Source organism: Leptonychotes weddellii, chromosome 13, assembly GCF_054177405.1.
Source record: "Leptonychotes weddellii isolate Sample4059 chromosome 13, ASM5417740v2, whole genome shotgun sequence".
Lineage (NCBI taxonomy): Eukaryota > Metazoa > Chordata > Mammalia > Carnivora > Phocidae > Leptonychotes > Leptonychotes weddellii.
Window position 1 is genome coordinate 57464327 of NC_138381.1, and position 11943 is coordinate 57476269.

At 49.9% G+C, this 11943-nt stretch overlaps 1 protein-coding gene across 4 annotated transcripts in view; it reads right to left on the reverse strand.

Annotated features, from left to right (window-relative positions):
• Nucleotides 1–11091, reverse strand: part of KLHL22 (kelch like family member 22) — a 36207-nt gene extending 25116 nt beyond the window's left edge. For 2 of the 4 annotated variants that reach the window (XM_081801654.1, XM_081801657.1), the window contains exons 1-2: nt 11012–11084; nt 5231–5496 (exon numbers count right to left, since the gene is read on the reverse strand). In XM_081801654.1, the coding sequence (XP_081657780.1) occupies nt 5231–5457 (227 nt within the window). In that variant the 5' untranslated portion in view covers nt 5458–5496; nt 11012–11084. Of the gene's footprint in view, nt 1–5230; nt 5497–8875; nt 8984–10662; nt 10749–11011 lie in introns of those variants that run through there. The other 2 variants (XM_081801655.1, XM_081801656.1) reach the window with 2 other exon arrangements.
• Nucleotides 11092–11943: the final 852 nt, after the last annotated feature.

An 11943-nucleotide genomic window follows, 5' to 3' on the forward strand; every position in this document is an offset into this window, starting at 1 on the left:
TTTATTTATTTGAGAGAGAGAGAACGAGAGACAGAGCAGGAGAGGGAGGAGGGTCAGAGGGAGGAGAAGCAGACTCCCCGCCGAGCAGGGAGCCCGATGTGGGACTCAATCCCGGGACTCCAGGATCATGACCTGAGCCGAAGGCAGACGCTTAACCATCTGAGCCACCCAGGCGCCCCAATAAATAAAAATCTTAAAAAAAAAAAACAAAACAGTTAAGACGGTAAGTCTTATCATGTGCTGAAAAATCACAGCAGGGCACCGACAGAGTAAGTGGGGGGCATGAACAGCACAGAACACTGCAGAATGAGGGCCGCCTCTGCTGCTAGGATATCATAACCAGATGTCCAATGAGCGCCCTCAGATGTACAATCGGAAACATTCCCTACGTCAGCTTGTTCAGGCCCCCAATCCCTGGTCCAAACCCTGGAGTCCAAGTATGTTTCAGAATTCAAGAGATTTCAGGGGCGCCTGGGTGGCTCAGTCGGTTAAGCGTCTGCCTTCAGCTCAGGTCATGATCCCAGGGTCCTGGGATCGAGCCCCGCATCGGGCTCCCTGCTCCGCGGGAAGCCTGCTTCTCCCTCTTCCACCCCCTCTGCTTGTGTTCCCTCTCTCGCTGTGTCTCTCTCTGTCAAATAAATAAAATCTTAAAAAAAAAAAAAAAAGAATTCAAGAGATTTCAACTGGAGAAACACTGCACCCATGCCATGTGTGATGTCACACGCCTGCAGGGTCTGGGTCAGTACCTCACATCCAAACTCCTTAGTATTTCCAAAGCAAAATGTAAAAGACATATACTAAGTAGGATAAAAATAAAATTAGCCTCACATCAGTTTAGGGCAGGTTTTGTAGTTTAATAGATTTGGACCAAAATTTAAAAAACAAAAACTCGTGGAAAAAATGGCAATGCGGGAGAACCCAGCTTTCCCCATTCCCCCCACAAAATTAATGACTGGACAGCTATCAACTAACAAAAACAGCTCTAGGAGACTCCCTGAATACACTTTAGAAGTTTCAGCAACACAGTGGAACAAAAAAACAAAACAACTTTCAAATTGCAGGGCTTTGGGGGTTTCAGAATTCTGGACTAGTATTTGCAAAAAGAAACTGTGTATGGATAAAGAGGAACTTTTAAAAATAGTTACCATGGTTGGGGGGGGTGAGGTGGGGAGATGATGTGGGAGGGCAGGGGTAAACTGGTGCCTTTAATTTTTTTTCACCAATTCAAAAAGTATTTTAGGGATGCCTGGGTGGCTCAGTCGTTGAGCATCTGCCTTCGGCTCAGGTCATGATGCCAGGGTCCCGGGATTGAGTCCCGCATTGGGCTCCCTGCCTGCTTCTCCCTCTGCCTGACACTCCCCCTGCTTATGCACACGCACGCGTGCTCTCTCAAAAATAAAAAAATAAAATCGTTTTTAAAAAAAGTATTTTAGCTGCAGGAATGGATGCTGATATCTGTAAAAGGTCCCCTTTGAGTGAATAACATGGAACGAAGCCCCCCTGGGCTAGGGTCTGCTGCTTTGCAATACATTAGGGACAGGGATGGTAGTGCTGAGGAGCTCTGGACTGAGGTCTCACTGAAGGCTCCACACTGTCATTCACAAATGAGCTGCAATTTTCTTTTATCTTGGCTATCTGTCCAATTTTGATACCAATGTTATGTAACTCTCTTTAAAAAATGTGAAAACTCTCAGGGGCGCCTGGATGGCTCAGTTGGTTAAGTGTCCGACTCTTTTTTTTTTTTTAAGATTTTATTTATTTGACAGAGAGAGACACAGAGAGAGAGGGAACACAAGCAGGCGGAGTGGGAGAGGGAGAAGCAGGCTTCCCGTGGAGCAGGGAGCCCATTGGCGGGGCTCGATCCCAGGACCCTGGGATCATGACCCGAGCTGAAGGCAGACACTTAACGACTGAGCCACCCAGGCCCCCCAAGTGTCCGACTCTTGATTTCAGCTCAGGATCTTGGGGTTGTGGAATCAAGTCCCCATTGGGCTCGGTGCTCAGCATGGAGTCTGCTTGTCCCTCTCCCTCTGCTCCCCCACCACAACTCGTGCTTTCTCTCTCTCGCTTGCTCAATAAATAAATAAATAAAATCTTTAAAAAAATTTTTTAGAGGGATGCCTGGGTGTCAGTCAGTTAAGGGTCTGCCTTCGGCTCAGGTCATGATCCCAGGGCCCTGAGATCAAGCCCTGCATCGGGCTCCCTGCTCAGTGGGGAGCCTGCTTCTCCCTTTCCTTCCGCCACCCCCTGGCTTGTGCTGTCAAATAAATAAATAACATCTTCAAAAAAATTTTTTTTTTGGAGACTTCCTTTCTCTTTCTCTGCTCTGAAAGTTTAAAGGGCATCAGAGTCTGTGTCATAAAAGGCACAACTCCCCAGGACATGTCTGGGCTTCATGTTTTTGTGGAGAATATAACTTTCTTTTTCAGGGGTGAAGTTCTGTCCACATATACTTTCTACAAAATCATCAATTTTATCCAAATTTTCAAAATCACAGGCATTGAGTTGAGTATAGTTGACTATCTTATAATTCACAGTATGAAAACTGAGGGAGAGATATATGATCCAGGGAGGCCACATGCAGGACAGAACACTTGTGCCTGACACACAGGGGTGGGGAGCACAGGAACCAGCACAGAAGTAGACAGGGCAAAGCAGGAGGGGGCCACGGGAGCCAAAAGATTAGTACAGTGGACAGTTATTACCACAAGTCAAAAAAACAAGACCCAAGATGCACGGTTTAGTCAATCCCTAAACCTTGCACAGAGTATACACCAAAGGAGGATTCCTGCAGGGGGTGTCTCCCAAGACAAGGGTGATCCAGGGCCATGCAGCTCTCTGTCCCCGAGGGGTCAGCAGCCTCCTGAAGGGAGGAGCCAGCCCTGAGAGCCAGAGGCTGGGAAAGGGTGCAGGGCAACTAGAGAAAGCTCCCCAGAGGAAGAGGCACCTCAGCTGGGCCCAGAAGATAACACTGCAGGGCAGGAAAGGCAGAGAAGGGCAGCACTGCTGAGTAACAGCAAAAGTCAAGGCAAGAAAGCCTGGCCATGTCTGCCCTAGGCCACCACCGGTCATGCTCTCTATAAACTCCTTCTGGAGAATAGGAGGTACTTAAACCATGAAGAAATATTTCACTTGACAGTTCCTAAAACCAAAAAATGAGAACTGGGGCACCTGACTGGCTCAGTCAGTGGAGTGTGCGACTCTCGATCTCTGGGTCATGAGTTCAAGCCTCACGCTGGGAATAGAGATTACTCTAAAAAACAAAAAAACAGGGGCACCTGGGTGGATCAGTAGGTTAAGCACCTGACTCTTGGTTTTGGCTCAGGTCATGATCTCGCAGTCGTGGGATCGAGCCCCAAGTCAGGCTCTATGCTGAGTGCAGAGTCTGCTTCAGATTCTCTCTCCTTTCCCCTCTGCCCCTCCCCTCCCACTCCCACTCCTACCCCCGCCACACACTCCCTCTCTCTCTCAAATAAATAAAACCTTTAAAACAAAACAAAATGAAAACAAAAACTGAGAACTGTAACTAATACTTGAAGACGAAACAATGAAACAGAATCAGAGCTGGAATGGGAATCAGGTGGCTGGGGCTGGGGCTCCTCCTCTCACCAGGATACAACGAGGGTAGTGGCACCAATTCTTCCCAATGTGCCAATGGCTGGGATGGGGTCATGAAGGAGGCCACAGAAACCCTAAGGGACCAAGAATCCAAGGGCGGGGGGGTGGGGGGGGAAGGAGGAAGGTCAGAGGCTTAGGCCCTCAAGATGAGAGGGTGTGGGGCACCTGGGTGGCTCAGTCGGTTGAACATCTGATTTCTACTAAGGTCATGATCTCAGACTGGGGGCGAGCGGGGCTCTGCACTCAGCGGGGAGTCTACTCGTCCCTTTGCCTGCTCATGTGCGTGTGTGCTCGCTCTCTGTCAAACAAATAAATAAATACAATCTTAACCAAAAAAAAAAAAGATGAGAAGGAAGATGGCCAGGGAACGGGCACAAAAGGCACAACTTCCCACATCACATGGCTGTGTGGACAATGTGTATACACAACTGACCACTTGGCCTTGGCCTCAGCACCCACAGGGACCCGAAACCTGATGACCAGGCTCATGTGGGCTTCTAGTTAGCATTATAAGAACACCACTGGGGGGCGGAGGGGACACTGAAAGTTTAAGGCATAAAGTGCCAATATCTTAAAAAAGGTGTGTATATGTCTTTGTGCTGAAGAGAAAGCAAATACAGTAAAATGTAACAACTGGTATTCAGGTGTACGTAATATTTTTTTTTTTTAAGATTTTATTTATTTATTTGAGAGAGAGAATGAGAGAGAGAGAGCACATGAGAGGGGGGAGGGTCAGAGGGAGAAGCAGGCTCCCCGCCGAGCAGGGAGCTCGATGCGGGACTCGATCCCCGGACTCCAGGATCATGACCTGAGCCAAAGGCAGTCGCTTAACCAACTGCGCCACCCAGGCGCCCCCAGGTGTACGTAATATTATTCTTTCAACTTTCCACAGATCTGAAATTTCTCAAAATGAAATGTTGGGGAAACCAGAGTAAACGGAAACAAAATCTGTTTTATACCAAGATATAGAAAATTCATTTTATAAAATGCAACAGGACAAGTAAAGTCAAGCGTGTTGTCTTTTAAGAAACAGGAAAAAAGGTGGGAGCCTGGCTGGCTCAGAAGAGCATACCACTCTTAATCTCAGGGCTGTGAATTCCAGCCCCACCCACACTGGCTAGAGATTACTTAAAAAAAAAAAAAAAAAGGAAAAAGAAAACATGTCCCAGAAGAGCTGAAAGAAAAACAGATTCAGGGGTGCGTGGGTGGCTCAGTCAGTTAAGTGTCTGCCTTCGACTCAGGTCGTGATCCCAGGGTCCTGGGATCTCCCGGCATCAGGCTTCTTGCTCAGCAGGGAGTCTGCTCCTCCCTCTCCCTCTGCCCCCCCCCCCCGCTTGTGCTCTGCTCTCTCTCGCTCACTCTCCCTCTCAAATAAATAAAATCTTAAAAAAAAAAAAAAAAGTAGAAAGAAAAACAGATTCCAAGACCCCTCTGTCCCACTCAGTGTTGGTGAGTCACTGTAACAAGCAGTGGGAGCTCGGGGAGAGCAGGGGACTTGGCAGCTTCTGACTGGTTCGTCCCACCGGGTCACTGTGGGTGCCAACACAAACACCTAGTGGAGCCAGGATTACCTGTGCTACTTTACTTGTGAGAACATGTGAATGTAACTCACCTGAAGTAATCACAGGACGCAGCCAGCAGGATTCGATGGGCCTCAATGTGTCTCCCCTCCACCACCAGGACAACATCAAAGAGGATGCCACTGTCCCGGAGAGCCAGCAGCCCCCGGAGCAAGGCCTGCGAGTGCTGTGCACTCCGGTAGGTGTTGTTGACACAATGCGGGTGTGAGGGCTGCACAGGAAACTTGCACAGCTGGGTGAACTCCTGCTCCTCCGCCATCCTGACCACCACACCAGACCTCACCACTGCGGCTGTCAGCTGAAGACAGAGGGGACAGGGAATAAGCCAGGGAAGCAACACCGCACAGTGCACAGACTGGCCCAGTGGCACCTGCTGCCCGTGGCACTTGTTCCTCCCACCAGCTCACCTGGGCTTCCCCTGTGGGCTTTAAACCCACGAATTCCCTCTCCCCTCCCACTGCTTCTACAGACTTGGGGCCTCCTTCCTGAAGACCTGTGTCCCTTCAACTCCAGGATTCTTCATTAAATTTTATCTCCTTCAACATCTCTGGGAAACAGAAGGGTTCCGCAGACAGACTGACCTCGGTTGGGGCCCCAGGCCTACCAGGGACTCACCACATGACCAACCTGTCTCAGGTTCCTCAAATGAAAAGGGAAATAAAAGCACCCCGCCTCTTGGGGAAATCTAAAATTGGTAAACGATAAATATAAAGCACAGACCAGGTTCTCAAAGAGCTCTTCCTCTCTCCCATTGAGAGAAAACAAAACTGGGTCACCTGGCTGGCTTAGTTGGTAGAGCATGCAACTCTTAATCTCCAGGTTGTGAGTTCGAGCCCCATATTGGCAGTAGAGTTTGCTTCAAAAAAAGAGAAAGGGGTACCCAGGTGGCTAAGTCGGTCTTCGGCTCAGGTCATGATCCCAGGGTCCTGGGATGAGTCACGCATTGGGCTCCCTGTTCAGTAGGGAGTCTGCTCTCCCTATACCCTCCCCCCATGCTCGTGATCTCTTTCTCTCATGCTCTGTCTCTCAAATAAATAAAATCTTTTTAAAAAAAGAGGGGCGCATGGGTGGCTCAGTCAGTTGAGCACCTGCCTGCGGCTCAGGTCATGATCCCAGGGTCCTGGGATCGAGCCCCGCATCGGGCTCCCTGCTCTGTGGGAAGCCTGCTTCTCCCTCTCCCACTCCCCCTGCTTGTGCTCTCTCTCTGTCTCTGTCAAATAAATAAATAAATAAAATCTTTTTAATAAAAAATAAAAAAGAGAGAGAGAAAGTACAAAACTGGGTTCCCTCACACAGGAATGGATGCATAAAAATGACAACAGACTTGAGTGCTGGCCAGGATACCCAGGGGAGGGTCCAGGACCTGTCTTCTTTTACCAAGATTCTGAGAGTCAAGCACAGTAATCTGAACTAGAGCTGGTGCATTCAAGATCATCTGCAGCATGTTTTTAGTTCAAGGTTACTTTGTAATAATTGAGTATGTTCAAAACATGCACAGTGATTTGGGTTGAAGCCTCAGAAACCCAATCAGTCAAACAAACCTACCTCAAACACACTTTGGCCGTGCATTCTGAGTCAGGGGCAGCCAGTCCTGCCCTGCACTCTGGGGCTGAGCTAAGCACTCTAGCCCCAGCACTGCCACCCAGCCAGCAAGTGGGAGCTCAGGGGTCACCTGCCACACTGCCTGTGGCCACTACGGCCATTCCAATATCCCCTCCCCCAAATTAGTTCTTCTCCAATTCCCTGTACTGTATCTTTAAGAGAAAAAAAAATGAAAGGAGCACCTGGCTAACTCAAAGTCAGTAGAGCCTGGGACTCTTAATCTCAGGATTGTGAGTTCAAGCCCCATGTTGGGTGTGGAGACTACTTAAAATTTTTAAAAAGCGGGGGTGGGGGGTGGAGAAAAAGAAAAATAGATTCTACTATAAAACTTGCCAAACTGCGGTCCCTGGGTGGCTCAGATGGTTAAGCATCTGACTCTTGATCTCAGCTCAGATCTTGATCTCAGGGTTCAGAGCTCAAGCCCTGCACTGGGTTCCACGCTGGGCATGGCGCCTACTTAAACAAATGAACAAACAAAAAAACCTTGCCGAAATGAAGAGGCCTCTGTCCTCACTACTACAGCTCTGGAGCACACCTGATTGCTTTGGATTCTCCGCTGCTTCCCATTGAACATGCCCCATTCCCCTCTGTGCTGGTCCCTCAGTGTGCCTCCTGGATTTGGAACCTTCACCCACCTACCCACTGCTTCCTCCGCACCCTGGACTGGCTCACACACAGACAGGCCGGGCAAGGGGTAGCCCCCATTAACCACCTCTCTTGACTTGAAACTCTGCCCCAAGCAATGCTCTCTTTTCTGATCCCTTCAGCCAACACACCCTGCCCCATCCCATCCCTCTTTCCCAAGAATCTACCCTATATTCCCAAATGCACCTCCAGCTCGATGCCTAATCCAGCCAACAGTGGGGAGGGCCCCACTGGTCTAGTTTTCTTATTCATACAGCCACAAGTTCCACATCGGAAACCTCATGGTTTCAATGATCTCTTTTCTTTTTATACCTGCATCTATCAGATCCTCTAGTTCTGATTCCTTCTCTCCTATTTCAGATGCCCATCCACTTATTCCTCCATGGCCACCACTCTGGGTCACACCACAACAATGACACTCCCAAATGGTTTCCTTCCTCCTGTCCCATCCTCTCCATCTCCCCAGCTCAGGCCGCTGGTGGTCCCCAAATGCCCAGTGAGTATACCACCTGACTTCTCAAGCACTGGCTCCCTACTACCTTCTGCTTAGGTCTCCCCATGATCTGGCTCAAAATGCTCCTTTCCCATATACCCTGTCACTAGCCCTTAGATCAAAAGGGACACCTGTCATCCTCTAAACACCATCAGACTCCCACCTAGACCTGTCTCTTTATAACCCCATATTGGTCAAGGTCTAGTTCAATCTCTTCTCCCTCTGTCACTGTATCAAGAACAAAACAGGCATGCTCCATCACTGAAGCTGTTCTATCTACCCACCAGCTAGGGCTTTATCTCACCCACATTGCAAAACTCCATGACTGTTGGTACCACTTGTAACCACATGACTCTGAGCACTTAGCTCATTATCTCCAAGTCTAAGCTTCCTCCTCAGTACCGTGACCACCAGGGAGTTAAGAAGGCCTCCTTCCCTAAGGGTGGCAGCGGGGACTGACTGCTCCAACAGACATCAACCCCACGTCAGAACTTCTCTGCCCCTTTGAGAAGGGATCCATAGCAGCTACACTTACTACGGAGTACAGAATACAGTAGAAGACTGCCTCCTTGGGCAAGCAAAGCACATTTACCAAGCACAATTTAAGGAACTAAGCTAGGTGCTGAGGGCAGTGTGAAGAAAACAAACCAATTCCCTGCTCTGTAGGAGCATAGCTCAGAGTGCAACACATTCAAGACCACACAACACAGCCTTGTTCATAAAGCAAGCATTGGCCACGACCAGTATGTCCATCCTCAGAGGAATGGATGCTGCAACACAGTGAGCCAACAGAATACTAGACAACAGTTAAAACGGGCAAACTAGAACTCAAGCTATAATCATCAACATGGAGAAATCTCAAAGCCATGCAAAGGAAAAAAAAGCACACTGCAGAATACATATAATACAAAAAGTTTGAAATCACACAACAAAATACCGTCCAATTTTGCTTGTAGATAGGCGTTACAGTAGAACATACATAGGCACATTAAAGGAATTCAGGATCATGATTTTCTCCAGGAAGGAAAAAGGGAATGTTTTATTTCTTTAAAACAAACAAACAAAAAAAACAAATCAGACAAAACATTAGGATCCGATAGGGAGAGGTAGTAACTTTTCTGTTAGTATGAAATATTTAAAAACTAAATTCTCAAACTTATTTTTTAATATGTTCACATTCAAATTCAAAAGGCACAGAAAGGTATGTTATGAAACTTAAATTTTCCTCCCACTTATGCCCCAACCAGATCCTCTCCCAGAAGAAAACTGGGATTCTACCTTCCCTAGTAGGGGACATCTACAGATTCAAAGGCAAATCTGGAAATCTACACCGTTTCCCCCCTTCATTAACTTCTGCATATGAAAACTTAATATCCCTCCCACAGTCCATTGTATGGATAACCGCATGTTATTTAACCAACCCTTTTCAGAGAGACATCTAGGTTTCCTCCAATTGTTTGCTTTTGCAAACAGTTACACATTGAAAATCATTTCGATATGCCACATATGCAGCAGTTATCTGAGGAAAAAATCTAGATACATAACTGCTGGATCATTCGAATTTTAATGTTTATTTGTCATTTGAATGCATATTGCCAAATTGCCCTCCATAGAGGTTATACTAATTGATTCTCCCACCAGCAAAGTATGAGAACCTGGTTCCGACCACCATCTAGCCCACCAATAGCGTTTCTTTTTACTCTTTGTTGACTTAGATGAAAAACAGCATTTCACAGTGCAACTACGTTTTGGTAATTAACAAAATTTCAAAAAATAAAAAATTAAGTCAAATGCAACACTTCTTTTGTGATTCTTTCCCATGAATGTTCTTGGAAGCTCACTTGGTGGCACCTTCTTTCTCCTATTCATTTTACAGGGATTACTCTATCATTAAGTCTTTCCCTAGATTAAGTTCCTTCCAGCTCCGTAACATCTCTGATTCGACTCATCACAAGCAAGGCCCCTCCACTCTGTGCTGTTTGTTCAAAGCTTTTGAGGGGAGCAGGAAGGAAGATTTATGTCCCAAGTAGGTACAAACTGAAGGACGTAAAATGATTTTTTATGAACTCATGGATGACAGCGTCAAAAGTATTTTTGAAGAATTTTCAACTCAACACCATTTACTGAGCAGGCACCCCTCAGTCCTCTGAAGCGCCCCAAAACATTGTCTGCCTTCAATGAACCCCAATCCTTGGCAGCATGAAGCAAGGTCTGCAACAAAGGGATAAGGGACAGTTGGGAAGAGGAGAGGAGGGAGTAGGTACTAATTTCCAGAATGGGGAGCCATCATAGGAGTGCCAACTCGGATGCGCTCTGGAATGAGTCTTCCAGAAAGCTGAGTTGGGGCATCTTGGTGCACCAAACCTGCGGCCAGGCCCGGCCTCAGGGAGGCCTGGCGCGAAAAGGTCCCCAGGCATAAGGCGATGACGACCCATCGACTCCGGCCCGCGCAAGATTGGAAGTAGTCAGAACCCGCGGCCAACGCTTCGGGACCCAGGACCCGGAGATTTTGCAATGACAGCGCGATCCCCGGCTTCTTTTTGGAAACCGCGCGAGCTGGCGAGGTTGGACTTCCTCGGCTGCAGCCCGCGGGCCCCCGACCCCCGGCCCCGGTGAGCTGCTGAGGAAACTGAGGCTCGCAGGCCGAGGTCCAAGGTCACACCAGGTGGTGGCAGTCCGGCCCCGCCCCACCCGCCTGTTGCAGGACCCGCCCGCGCACAGTACCGAGGGTCGCGGCTGGGAAGGCCGCGCTCAGACCCGCCGCGGGCGACAGGCCAGCCCAAGGGCTAGGAGGCCCGCGGATCCCGCAGGGGTGTGGAGGTCCTGTATCTCCGCTAGCGCCAGCTCCCCGCCCAGCCGCGCCCCCGCCGCGCCCCCGCCGCGCCCCCGCCGCGCCCCCGCCACGTCAGGCCGCGGGACTCGCCTCAGGCCTCCACTCCCGCACCTCCGGCCCGCGCCCGCCCCTGCGTCCCCGCGCCCCCCAGGGCTGCTCGCCCGGGCCCCGCTGCCGCCGGCCGCCCGCCACCCGCGCTCGCTGCCACCCGGCCCACCGGGCCCGCGCCTGGCAGCTCACCTGGTGCCGCCGCAAGCTGAGGCCGCACTCGCCAGAGGCGGGGGCGGGGCGGGCGGCCGGCCGCGGGGGGAGGGGGGCGGGCCTCGGCGAGTCACGTGACTGCGCCGCGCAGGCGCCAGCCGGGTGTAGACGGAGGCCGGGGGACGTCTCGCTGGGGTGCTGGGGGAGGGGCGCCGAGCTCTGGCGGGAGGAGGGGCGCCGCCCGAGGCAGCTTTTCCGCGGGCGTAGCTCTGGTCTTAGCTCAGCGGAGCAGAGCTCCAGCTGCCTGGGTGACCGTGCCTCTCTACACCTAGCATAGCTCCTGGCACGGGGCGGGGCTGAACGAATGAATAAGTGAATAAATGAAGCAGGGCCTTTTGGGAAGGGTCGCGCCCTGTAAATCTATTTCCTCCGTCATTCTCTCGTTTCCTCTCTCTTTCATTCTCTCACTTTTTCGTTCCTTCGCTCACTCATTTTCTCCCTTTTCTCCTTTATTCCTTTACTCCTCATTACGTTTCTTACTCATTCCCTCATTTCATTCCCTCTCGCTCATTCCCTCCCTCCCTCGCGGTCCCATTAGTTCACAGTGCTTCTGCTGATCGCCTGCCCTCTGCTGGATGTTGGGGAGAAGAGATAAACTGCCTGTGTGAACAGGTGTTATCCCGTTTACTGAGATTCTGAAGTAAATCCAATTCCCAACCCAAAGGGCTGGACCCAGCAGTCCGCCAGGAAGCTCTTGGTATTCATTTTTCTAGCCTCACCTGCAAGAGGATCTTGTCCTCCGAGGCTCATTTGTAATTGCCGTGTCCAGCCGGAGGTTCCAGCCAGCAGAGCCTCTTGATAAAGTCGGGATATCCTACACTGTTGTTTATTAAGAGGCGTTATGAAGTGTGGGGGAAGGATGTGGCTAGGGATGGCTCATGGTTTAAAAAGGTGTACGGGAATGAGGAAGA